The sequence below is a fragment of the Ovis canadensis genome, chromosome 7, assembly GCF_042477335.2.
Source record: "Ovis canadensis isolate MfBH-ARS-UI-01 breed Bighorn chromosome 7, ARS-UI_OviCan_v2, whole genome shotgun sequence".
Taxonomy (NCBI): Eukaryota; Metazoa; Chordata; class Mammalia; order Artiodactyla; family Bovidae; genus Ovis; species Ovis canadensis.
The window spans coordinates 48,220,025-48,232,225 of record NC_091251.1 but is presented as its reverse complement, the minus strand read 5'-3'; the positions used below and the strand labels follow the sequence as shown (position 1 = coordinate 48,232,225).

At 49.1% G+C, this 12,201-nt stretch overlaps 1 protein-coding gene across 3 annotated transcripts in view; it reads right to left on the bottom strand.

The window, feature by feature from the left end:
- The window catches only part of CAPN3 (calpain 3), a 56,003-nt gene that overhangs the window by 2,307 nt on the left and 41,495 nt on the right, over positions 1-12,201 (bottom strand). Inside the window, exons 10-19 of one of the 3 annotated variants that reach the window (XM_069596111.1) lie at positions 10,831-10,991; positions 9,287-9,456; positions 8,983-8,994; positions 8,126-8,334; positions 7,325-7,361; positions 5,074-5,091; positions 1,735-1,848; positions 691-768; positions 264-321; positions 104-168 (exon numbers count right to left, since the gene is read on the bottom strand). In XM_069596111.1, the coding sequence (XP_069452212.1) occupies positions 104-168; positions 264-321; positions 691-768; positions 1,735-1,848; positions 5,074-5,091; positions 7,325-7,361; positions 8,126-8,334; positions 8,983-8,994; positions 9,287-9,456; positions 10,831-10,991 (922 nt within the window). The other 2 variants (XM_069596112.1, XM_069596110.1) reach the window with 2 other exon arrangements.

The following is a 12,201-nucleotide window of genomic DNA, read 5'->3' as shown; positions in this document are numbered from 1 at the left end:
TTGGGCCCCTCTGCTCGACTGGGTCCCCCTCATTGTTGCCCTAGTCCCAGGAGACTACATAGGGGCTGCTGACATGGCTGGGAAAGGGTGGCAGGAAGGATACATCCATGAGAGCGATCATGCTACGGCAGGACTCCAGCGTGAAGCCTTGTGTCTTCAGGTCCTTATCTGAGAGGTATGGAGAAGAGTGAGGAGCTGCCTTCAGATAGCTGGACACACACTACCCGACTGCCCACCTGCCCCTGCAGAATTAAGCTGCTCACGTTTGTTCACAACTCTGTTAAGGACATTCTTGAGCTCATCTGCACAGATCTCCATGTCCTGAGGAGGAAAGGGGAAGAGAGTCATGGTTCAAGAGTGCAGCAGCTGATGGAGCATAGGCTTTGCAAATCAAATCCTGGCCGTCCATGCTTGTATAGTCCATGACAGGGCTGTTCTGTCGGGGAAGCTGGGGCTTTTCTGAGGAAGACACTGTACCTTCAGCTGTCTAGAAAGCAGTGGGCCCACCCAGTGGGTGTGTCGGTCTAGAACTCAAAGGACTTCACTTGTGGATTTCTGTGCTACACTCATATACCCCGTTTCCACCGAAAACCCAAATGACCTCCACTGAACAATAATGAAATAACTGGCAAATTGAGCAATTCATCAAGGAGAGGAGTGTCTGAGTGAGTCAGAGTTGGAGGTACTCACATCGCCTGCTATCTGCCTGAAAATATTCCGGAATTGCCGCTGTTCCTCACTTTCCTGGTCAGTGTTGCCAGGCTCTAGCTGTGGAGGCACAAAGGAAAACTGGTTGGCAGGGACCAGGGAGATGGACAAACCCAAGAGGAAAGTTCCTTCTGGGCTGAAGGAGCCAGGGTGACTAAACCAGCCATAGGTGGCAGCAGGAGCTGGGTACAGAGTCAGTGCTCTTCTTTCTTGGTTGAACCTACTGATCTGGAGTGAGAATCATCTGGGCCCCAACAACCCTTCACTCTGTACCTCCCTAGCCTAGCCAGAGGAGGTATTTCAGCTGTACAGACATGTAGACAGCCCCCTTGGTCCTCTTCCCCCATCCGCACCAATTAGAGCCCTCTCCTCCTTTTACAGCCTGACCATCCCAACCAAACCAGCCCCAGCAGAATGAAGCAGACCAGACCAATCTGATACCTCCAGCTGTTTCTGTCATCAAGGCCAATTCCTCAGAGGACCCTCCTCCCCTCCCCATGCCGTTGCATGGGCACCACAGGACAGAGATGTCCATGGGTTTATCCGGAATCTTGCCTGTTAGTATACTTTGCCTCCTGTATACTTTATATGACCCCGTCCTCACTCCAATCTAACACTGTCCCTTGAGCTCTGGAGGGCTCCACTTCTGGTGTCACCCCGCTCCCACTACTGTTCTTTATCTTCCCTGTTGTTAATGACACCAGGAAACGAGCTGTTCTGTCCCAGTGTCTGTCACAGGCTTTGCATCCCTCTTCTCTCATCATCCTGGCTGGATGGGCTCCAGCAGGGAAGCTCAGCCTGTCCTTCCCAGGACCAGCTTGGTGTGGCAGCTAATCCCAAGACATTCATCCAAGCAGCACCCCCAAATTTTCGAATTTGATGAGGGAAAATATCAGTGGGACAAAATTAAACCTCTAGATGTTAAAGGGACACCCCACCCCTATGGCTCCTCCAACCCCCATGCACTCCAAGAGCACAGGCCTTGGTTGTGTGCAGGCCACCCCACTCATGCACATGCTCAGAAACCTGTGGGGATTTCGCTTGCTTATCAGGGCTTGTGTTGTCTTTGCCCTCCTCTGATTCCTGGTCCACACCCAGCTCCTTGTTGCTGTTTGCTCTGTCTGAAACAAAGATGATGGGCTGGAGAGAAAAGGGGAGTGAGGGGGCAGGAAGGAAACAAGGATTACTGGCTGAGTGGGCACATGAAGCAACCTCTCTCTTGGAGCAGCTTTGTTTAGTGAGGAGTAAAGAGCAGAGCTGGGACTTCTTGAACCTCTGTTCAAGCTCCATCTCTGCCACTAACAAGCTGTGTGACTTGAGGAAAGATGCTCAATCTCTCTGGACCTAAGTTTCTTATCTCCTTGTAGAGTTATGAGGATTAAACATGGTAGTTAGTACATGTGAAAATGCTAAGAATCCTAAAAGCAGCATGGTATAGTGCAGTGATTTTCAAGTATTTCGTAGATTTTTTTTTTTCAAATGGAAACCTTGTTCAAATTAAATTTCCCCAGAAGCTCTAAAAACAGAGCTTCTCTGCTTAATGAAGAGGGCAGAGCTCTTTTCCCTTGACACCCCCACATCACCATGGCAGCTACTGAGGTTTCTCCAAGGAACCTCTAGGACTTGGCAGAGGACACATTGAGAAAAGAACTGACTATCTATATGCTCACTGAGTGGGGTCAGAATACTTGACTGGAGTCCCAGCCATGCCCCTCACATATGAAAAATATCCTCTGGCTTGAGTTTACTCGTCCATTAATGGGGATGATAAAACCTGCTTTGCCCTTTTCATGGGGCTCTTATGGGGATCACACAAGATACTGAATGAATAAATGTACTGGAAAAACGTTTAAGATGATGCCCAAATATAAGGGGTATTTGTCAGACATGCTCATGCAAGTGAGGAGAGTGTGAAGGGTGGAGAGCGGCTGCCATGCTGTGGCGGCACTGGCTGGGGTATACATCCCATAGAGAAAGCCAGAGGAGGAAGACAAGGCCCCTGTCAGCAGTGCAGAGAACAAGGGGACAGTCAAAGTCTCTCAGTGCATAAGAGTTCCTGAGCACTCTTGAGTTCCCGTTTGCCTTTCCATATTGTTCCTCTAGGGCAGCACGAATGGACAGACCATGGAGAGAGCTTCCCCAGCTTTGGCTCCCAGCAGGCCCCAAATACCTTGGCTTGCTCTGCTTTCCAAGCAAGAGGTCTTGTTCAAGTGACTGATACCTGTAGGGAATCTCAGAGCAAGTGTGGCTAGCAGTCTGAGGGGGGAAGTGTGGCCATGGGGCGCCCCTACCAGGCACACAACTTGGGGCCCAAGTGTGGGTCTGGGCCACACAGGCCATGGAGTGTAAAGGCCCGGCACCAGAGAGCTGAGGGCAAGAAACATGGGTTCAGAGCAAATATGGCTTCCAGTTCAAGTTTCCCCACTCATTAGCAGTGTGTCCTCAGACAAGGACTTCTGAATCTTTATCCTCATCTATAAAAGAGGGATCCTGATAGCACCTACCTTGTAGACACTGTTGTAACTGAATACAATGTATATTTTACCTGCCTTAATATGCAGTTGGTGCTTGGTGAATGTCAGCTCTGGTCTGTACTAGCTTGGAGGATCCCTATGATGGATCCTTCCAGATGCTGTCATGAACACTAACACCAAACCTTGTCTGATGGCCTATGGCTATTGCTCCATTGGTGTGAGGATGCCCAAAGGTCAGTCATTTCTGGATGGCACTCTGGGTGGTCAAACCAAAGTTGTAAAAGGGGTAACATTATTGTAGGCATTACTGCCCTGGAGACCACAGGGGAAGTTATCAGGTGAAAGGAGCAAGGATGAGGTTGATTGTAATCTCGAGTTCCAAAATTACACATGAAAGCTTTCCTCTGAGGCCCCTGAGATGCTCTTAGCATGCATGGTTAGCTTTAGTGATGATGTCCCTGCAGCAGAGTGGTCTTAACCAGGACACCCAGGAGGGCAAGCTCCCCAGGTAGCTCTCCTCATCTTTCCCCCTGAAACCAGTCAAGTTGAGCAGCTCCTCTGGGGCCGTGCATGTGAAGCTTCTCTTCCCCTCTCCCCTTTCCTGTCTGGACATGCACAGCAAGCAGAGTCCATCAGAGAGAGAGGTCACTATCTAGGAGGGAGTTGGCAACTGGCTTCACCTGGAATGAGAGCCCTGGCAGTGACAGCCCCTCTGGGTGTCCTCTGCCACCCCCTTCCCCAGAAGGCTAAGGAAAAAGGAGTGGGGAGCAGGCAGGGAAAACAGGAGGAAGAAGGAGCTGTCCTGCCTGCAGAGCAGGCACTGGTGTCGGAAGACAAGGCCCTCCCCCCTGCCATGGAAATCCTCACACAACTCTGTAATTGCTTCCTGAGGACCAGGGCCCATTGCCATTCCTGCAAGAATCAAGTCTGAGCTTAGCTTAGTCACACCCACTTCTGAGAAAGAAGAGGTTCTCCTGGGGGTTTTTGCAGGACCCCCATGTCAGGCCCATTTTCACTGGTTGGCCATCCTCCCTTTCTCTTCTAAGTGGGCGATACAGTGTGGTGGTTCAGAGCACAGACTACGGAGCCAGACCTCCTGGTTCCAGGGTGACTCTGCCACTGGCTGTGTGGTCTTGGGCATGTTGGTCAATCTGTCTGTACCTTTCCTTCCTCTGAAAATGAAGGTAATCATAGTAGAGGCGTCCCTTGCTTTATCATGCTTCGCAGATACTGCATTTTTTACAAACTGAAGGTTTGTGGCAATTCCATCTTAAGTCTAATCGGTGCCATTTTCTGAACAGCATTGTGCGCTTTGTGTCTCTGTGTCACATTTTGGCAATTCTTACGATACTTCACTTTTTCATTACTATCTTATGGTGATCTGCAGTCAGTATTCTTTGATGTTACTACTACAACTTGCTGAAGGCTCAGATGATGATCAGCATTTTGTAGCAATAAAGTCTTTTTAATTAAGGTACGTACTTTTTTTAGTATTAATGCTACTGCACACTTAATAGACTACAGTATAGTGCAGACATAACTATCATATGCACTGGAAAACCAAAAACTTCCTGTGACTTGGTTTATTCTGATACTCGCTTTTTTGCAGTGTTCTGGAACTGAACACATAATATCTCTGAGGTCTGTGTGTACCAATCTCATAGAGTTATTGTGAGGATGCAGAGAATCCACAGAAAGCACCTACAAGAGTGGCTGGCTCATAGCCTCCACTCGGCAAGTGTAAGCTATCAATGCTCTGTACCCTTAGCTGCCAGAGGAGCTCAGGGAAGGAGGTGGAGGGCTGGGGAGAGGAGGCAGGCCCAGTACACACATGCTCACTCTTACACACTCACACTGCGTGCTGTCTGCCCACTCACCCTGTTACACCCACCTTGGGTTTTTTCTTTTTCTGCACAAGAAAAGAAAATAATAAATGCAAGATAAGTGAAAAGCAAGTTCCCAGAAAACCCAGTGGCTTTTGGCTTCCCTGTGAACCTGGTCCTCAGTGTCGGGTGAGGTTCAGAAATCTGGGTCATGTGGAGCCAAACGGGCCTGGAGGGTATAGGGAGAAGAGAATTTTCCAGGCCCAGACACTGGCAGCTGATAAGGCTTTGCTTTTATAGTCCATTCTGCCATTGGTCGTGGCCAAGGAAGGGGAGCTTCTGGCAGATGTTTTGTATTTTTTAATGAAGTTGGTTACTAAATCACCCCAAAAGTTGGCTCACCTAAACTGGCCTGAAAATGAATTTTATTTGATTTATAGTTTTTGGTTTTTCGTTAAAATTAGAAGGTCAGGGCTTCTCTGGTGGCTCAGACGATAGAGTCCACCTGCGATGCAGGATACTCAGGTTTGATCCCTGGATCGGGAAGATCCCCTGAGGAAGGAAATGGTGACTCACTCCAGTATTCTTGCCTAGAGAATTCCATGGACAGAGGAGCCTGGTGGGCTACAGTCTATGGAGTTGCACACAGTCAGACACGACTGAGTGACTAACACTTTCACTTTCACTGGCAGCCTGCACGGATCTGTGACCCCCTGTGACAGCAATCTGAGGAGCTGAAAGCAGCAGCTCTACATCCCCGGATTGCCACAGTCACCATCACTCCAGCTGTCTGAAACCAAGAGGACCACAGGCAACTGTACCCACACAGGGACACCAAAACCGTCACACGTGCCTGCTCTGCTCCGTTAGGTGACATACGAATTCAGGTAAGCTTTTGAGTTTGCTGCACCTGATAAATACGCTACACTGATTACCGACATCCAAAAGATAAGAATAGCACCAAATGCACTTAATACTAGGAGAAGGCAATGGCAGCCCACTCCAGTACTCTTGCCTGGAAAATGCCATGGATGGAGGACCCTGGTAGGCTGCAGTCCCTGGGGTCGCTAAGAGTCGGATACGACTGAGAGACTTCACTTTCACTTTTCACTTTCATGCATTGGGGAAGGAAATGGCAACCCACTCCAGTGTTCTTGCCTGGAGAATCCCAGGGACAGGGGAGCCTGGTGGGCTGCCATCTATGGGATCACACAGAGTCGGACATGACCGAAGTGACTTAGCAGCGGCAGCAGCAGCACTTAATACTAAAACCAACATCTGTGATAATTCAAAAGGCCCTTGGGGATCTGCCACTAGCACAGGGTCGGGATTAGAACCATGAGCATCACTACCCAGAAGACAATTCAGTGGGGGTATTTATGCTTCCTCTTATTGGCCCAGGACACACCCACAGAGCACAAGGGACTATTTATTCACCAAAACCCAAAGTCCAAGGCAGTCATAAAACTCCTCTACATGGAGACTTCAGCAGACACCAGCACTGTGCTTCTAACCCTGGGCCTCCTACCCCCAGGGACAGGCCTCAGTATGGGGTGGGGGAGAGAACCTGACTCCACTCAGAGAATCTGGTTGTGAGTTCCAGCCTTGCCACTTACAAGCTCTGTGAACTCAAAGAAACCACTTAACTTCTGCTTAACCCACTTAACCCACTGAGCCTCTGCTTCCTTACTTGAAAACTAGGGATAATAACCTTATTACATGTCAGAAATCTTTCAAGGATCAGAGAGATGACCCATGTGAGAAGTACCTTGAAGATGTAAAACATATGAACAATCGCCATTTAAGGGCCTGTGCTATTCCAGACCCTTCATGTACATGATCTCATCGATTCAAACCTCACAAAAGCCCTGAGCAGCATGTATTGTTAATATCACCCCTATTTTACAGAGTAGGAAACTGAGTTAGAAGGGTTACATAACTTGTCACCGAGCTGGCAGGTGGAGCACCTGGGTTTTGACACAGACTCCAGAGCTGGTGTAGTGCTGCTTTTTTTCTGTGTGAGATTCTAACATAAATCCAGTGCTGGCTGCAGCTGTTGTCACCCCTTCCTGTGGCCTTGGTCCCTCCCTCTTTGTTCAAACTGCTTTTCCTTCTAGGACTCTCTGTCCTTCCAGCCCCTAGACTGACTAAATGCCACCGGGACACAAGTGGCCCCATGACTTCAGGCCATGCCACACGGAAGTTGCAGTAATGCAGAGTAATGGCTCTGCACACCCCAGACTCCCGTGTCCCACGGCTACCCCTCCATCACCCGCCTGTTCCCTGGCCCTTTTCACATGTGAGAGCCAAACCACTCACCACTGGCCGATCCACGGAGATTGTATTCTCAACTTCCCTGTGAGGAACACAAACATGAGGGGGTCTCAGTGTCACCAAGTGCAAGAAGGAAGCAGAGGGCTTTTGCTCAGGCCACCTGGCTTCTCAGAGCCAAGTCTGGACTGACCTCAAGAGAACCTCAGGGACTGACATTCCCTACCACAGGTGCCATTCCCTGAAGCCAAATGCAGACACAGGGCTTCTTTTTGGCTTTGTCTAGGTTTCCCCAGATGTATGACCCAGCTACCTATTCATGGACCTTATGTTTTGTTTAGGGACAGAGGTCAAAGTGGCAAGGGCCTATGAACTCATCTCCAGTGACAAAGAGGGCAGGATGTGCCCTTGCTGGCTTCCCTGGTCACCATACATAAAAGTTCAGTCACCCCCCTAACTGCTCCTATCCCTCTTCCCACTTTATTTTTTCCCCTTATCACTTACGTAAATCTAATATACTCTCTATACTTTTTCCTATTACATTGTCATCTCATGCTAGAATGTTAAATTCCACGAAGGCGGGGATTTCTCTCTGTTTAATTCATCGCTCTGTCCTCAGTGCCTAGAAGAGTGCCGGGGACATAGCAGGTGCTCAGTAGCGCTCTGCGGGTTGAATGGGTGGGTGGATGGATGTAGGGGAGATGCTCCCAGTGGCTCAGGAATAGGGAAAGAGGTCCTGGTCAACAGGACTCCTGGAGGAGACCTGTCTGGCTGTTTCACACCTCTAGTCTCTGGGATGGGTGACGTGGGCTCTTAGGGACAGGCGGGGAAAGCCAGGCTGGGACTCACTCAGAGAGGTTCCTCTTTTCTGAGAAGACCCGGAGGATGAACTCGCCCTCCTGGTGGGGCTCGTAAGTGGAGGGCACAATGACGTACTCGCTGGGAGGCAGGCGGAAGCGCTCAGACACCTCGCGCATGTTGATATAGGTTCTGCTCCTAGCCTTGGAGGCGTTGTACAGGAAGAAGTCCTTCTGCAGGTGCTGCTTGTTGCCATGCATCTGAGGGAGGGAAGAGCCCAAGGTGCCTCAGCGCCTCGGGAGGGACACCCGGTCCTCCTCACAGTCCTCCTCCAGGGGGTCCTCCTTCCCAACTCCCTGGTCACTCATTTCATAGTCACAACCTACCAGCTTCTGATGCCCAAGGCCTCCAATAGCTCAACATCCCTGCAGCTCCCTACCCCATATCCTCTTCCTTTTCTGCTGTGATCCAGAAGTGAAGGCCAAGTCTGGCATCCCACACTCAGGGTCACTTACCAGAATTGCTGCTGCTCAGCTCCAGAACACCTCTGGACTGGGGAAAGACCCCAAGGAAGCAGGGGAGGTTGTGGGCGGGGTCTGAGGGAGGTGATTTCTCCACCCCCAAAGAAGGCGATCAGCCTCACAATGTGTCTGTGTGATTCTGTGTGTGAGTGTGAGATGGCATGTAAGCGTGTGATGGTCTCTGGTGGGCAAGGGGAAGGGCACGTTTTGGGGGTGGGGGTCAGGAGGCCATGCCCGAGGACCTGCTCTGGAGTTAGGTAAGGTGGGCCAGGCCCTCTCCTATCACAGTCCTGCCCCCAAACCCCAAGGGAGGTGTCCTCATGTGCCTCAGGCAGACACAGGACCCTGGTAACGCTGCACACACTGCTGGCTGCTCCACTTCTATACCTCTTTGGGAACCTGGGGGAGAAACAGAAAAGGAAGGTGCTCAGATTTTTGTGGATTTCAGGTCTTAATGGGGATGGAAACTTGCCAAAGGGCATGCTAGCAATCATAGAGTGAATGAGGGGCTCCAATGCCCCATGTACCTACCGGGACAGCCCCAGCCCCATCCCCGTTCTGACACAAGTGGGCCAGATATCAGGAGTTTTGGGGGGCACTGGATGTTGGGGAAGCTGGGGAACCCCTCAGGAAGCCCTCTGAAAGCCTCTTCCCTGAAGAGGTGGTCTGAAGCTCGTCAGGGACGGCACACCTCGTAGATGGCGAAACCGATGGTGAAGAGGTTAGCCCCCAGCTTCCGGTCCTTCCTCCGGTTCTTCTGCATCAGAGCCACGAGGAAACTACAGATCACCTCGGAATCATCGGGGTCGTCGTCCTCCTCTAGGAGCTTCAGACGGTACTGTGGGTTGGTCCAGAAAGTGTCTGTGCCCCCCCAAAAGGAATTGCACTTTCAGATCTGCCTCTCAGAGAAAGGAAAGGACAGGAGATGAGACGGAGGGAACCTATTCATCTCTAGCCTCCTCATCTACATACTCAAATATGTATGAAAAATAAGAAAGATCCAGGCATTTGTTTAATTTGGTGTGTGTGTTGGTGGGGGCGGGTAGCCTTTATACCTTTATACAGATGGAGCTGCGCTGATTGGCTATGTGGCTCCTCCTTCCTCTGTGAATTTTCATTCTCTGTCTTTGCTGATGGCTTCACTTTTCTCACCTGCTCCTTCAGTGTTACTAGTCTCTGGGATTTGGTCCTGGGCCTCTTCTCTCATCTACCTAGGCTGTCTTATCCACTCCTACTTTCTAACTGCTCCCTACATGCTCTTGACTCCTGAGCTGTAGATCCCAGCTTCAATCTCTCTTTTGACTCCTTCCCATCATCCCTTCTTTCTTCCTTCCCTCTTTTCCTTCCTCTCTTCTTTCCATCCTTCTTTTCTTCCACAAATACATATTGAGCCCCTATCATAGAGCCAAGTGCCATTTTTATCTGTGCATCCAGTTCTCTTTCATGCATCTTCACCAGGATATTCTACACGTGCCTCAGACTTCCCATGTCCCAAAGTAAACTCCTCTGCAGAAGCCCACAACCAACTCCGTCAAAAACAAACAAACAAAAAAAACATTTTTTTTCTCCTGTGTGTTTCATGTTATGTTATTGACATCATCTACTCAGGCTCCCAATGAGAGAATCTTGAAGTCATTCTTCCTTCTCCAGATCACCCAATATTTCCTTCCCTCAACCTGCCCCTTCCCCCAGCTCTGCTGCTCCTGACTTGGTCTTCACTTTCATCATCTCTGGCTTAAACTCTTGCAGCTGCTGCTAACTCAGTTCTCCAGTTCAATCCTCAGCATAATGAACACAGTCCAGTTCTGACATAATAACCTGCCTAAAAGTTGTTACCAGCTCCTTAATGTAAGCTACTCAGACTGGAGATTTCCTTCTCAGTAATGTTGTTATTGTTGTTTGGTCACTGTCCTGTCTGACTCTTTGTGACGTCATGGACTATAGCCCACCAGGCTCCTCTGTCCGAATTTTCCCAGGTAAGAATACTGGAGTGGGTTGCCATTTCCTTCTCAAGGGGATCTTCCTGACCCAGGGATCAAACCTGCAATTCCTGCACTGGCAGGCAGATTCTTTACCACAGAGCCACCAGGGAAGTCACCTTTTAGTAAAATGGGGACAGTTTAATAAGACATTGTATGTCTGGAAGTTAGTAAAGACTCAGCAGATACTAGTTAATATTATTCTGCCTGGAACCTGTTCTGCTTGGACCCTTCCCCCATCCAGAGCATCTCCCACCTGGGAAGTTGCGGCAGCCTCCGGCAGAGCAGCCCCTCACCCAGCGGCCCTCGTTCACGGACACTGTCCACGTCTGAAGCTTGTCGGACTCCAGGGCATCAGCTGTGAGGTTGCAGATCTCCAGCTTTGTGAAATGGTAGATAAAATCATCGTAGGACATCCTGAGAGGTTGGAAGAAGAAAGAGAACTATTTGGGAGGCTGGGAAAGGTAAGAACGCAGGGCTAACACAGCACAATGAAATAGTCCAGAGCAGCTTTGTCATGGTCCTAGAGAGGACCTTGTCCTTCCTTTCTTAGGGTCAACATTGTGTCAGTTCTTTTTTAAAATTTTTATTTATTTATTTTTTAAAATTTGGCCTTGCCATGTGGCTTTCAGATAGTTCCTGACCAGGGATCGAACCTATGTCCTCTGCAGCAGAAGTACAGAGTCCTAAGCACTGGACTGCCAGGGAAGTCCCAACACTGTCAGTTCTGATGTATCTCTTGCATTAACAACTCAAACTCATGCATTCTTGCTGGAAGAGCTTGGCAGCAATTCAGTTCTCCACAGTGGTCCTGTGTGCCTCTCCACTGGGCCCAAGTACTACCAGGCACAGGTAGTTGGGGAAGCACAGACAATAAAGCAAGCAATTTTAAAGGTGATGAGTGATGTTGAGCATCTTTTCATGTGTTTGTTAGCCATCTGTATGTCTTCTTTGGAGAAATGTCTGTTTAGTTCTTTGGACCACATTTTATTTTTTTTTACTTTATTTTACTTTACAATGCTGTATTGGTTTTGCCATACATCAACATGAATCCACCACGGGTGTACATGAGTTTCCAATCCTGAAGCCCCCTCCCACCTCCCTCCCCATACCATCTCTCTGGGTCACCCCAGTGCACCAGCCCCAAGCATCCTGTATCCTGCATCGAAGTTAGACTGGTGATTTGTTTCTTACATGATATTATACATGTTTCAATGCCACTTTCCCAAATCATCCCACCCTCTCTCTCTCCCACAGAGTCCGAAAGTCTGTTTTATACATCTGTGTCTCTTTTGGTGTCTCGCATACAGGGTTATCATTACCATCTTTCTAAATTCCATATATATGTGTTAGTATACTGTATTGATGTTTTTCTTTCTGGCTTACTTCACTCTGTATAATCGGCTCCAGTTTCATCCACCTCATTAGAATTGATTCAGATGTATTCTTTTCAATGGCTGAGTAATACTCCATTGTGTATATGTACCACAGCTTTCTTATCCATTCATCTGCTGATGGACATCTAGGTTGCTTCCATGTCCTGGCTATTATAAACAGCGCTGTGATGAACATTGGGGTACACGTGTCTCTTTCAATTCTGGTTTCCTTGGTGTGTATGCCCAGCAGT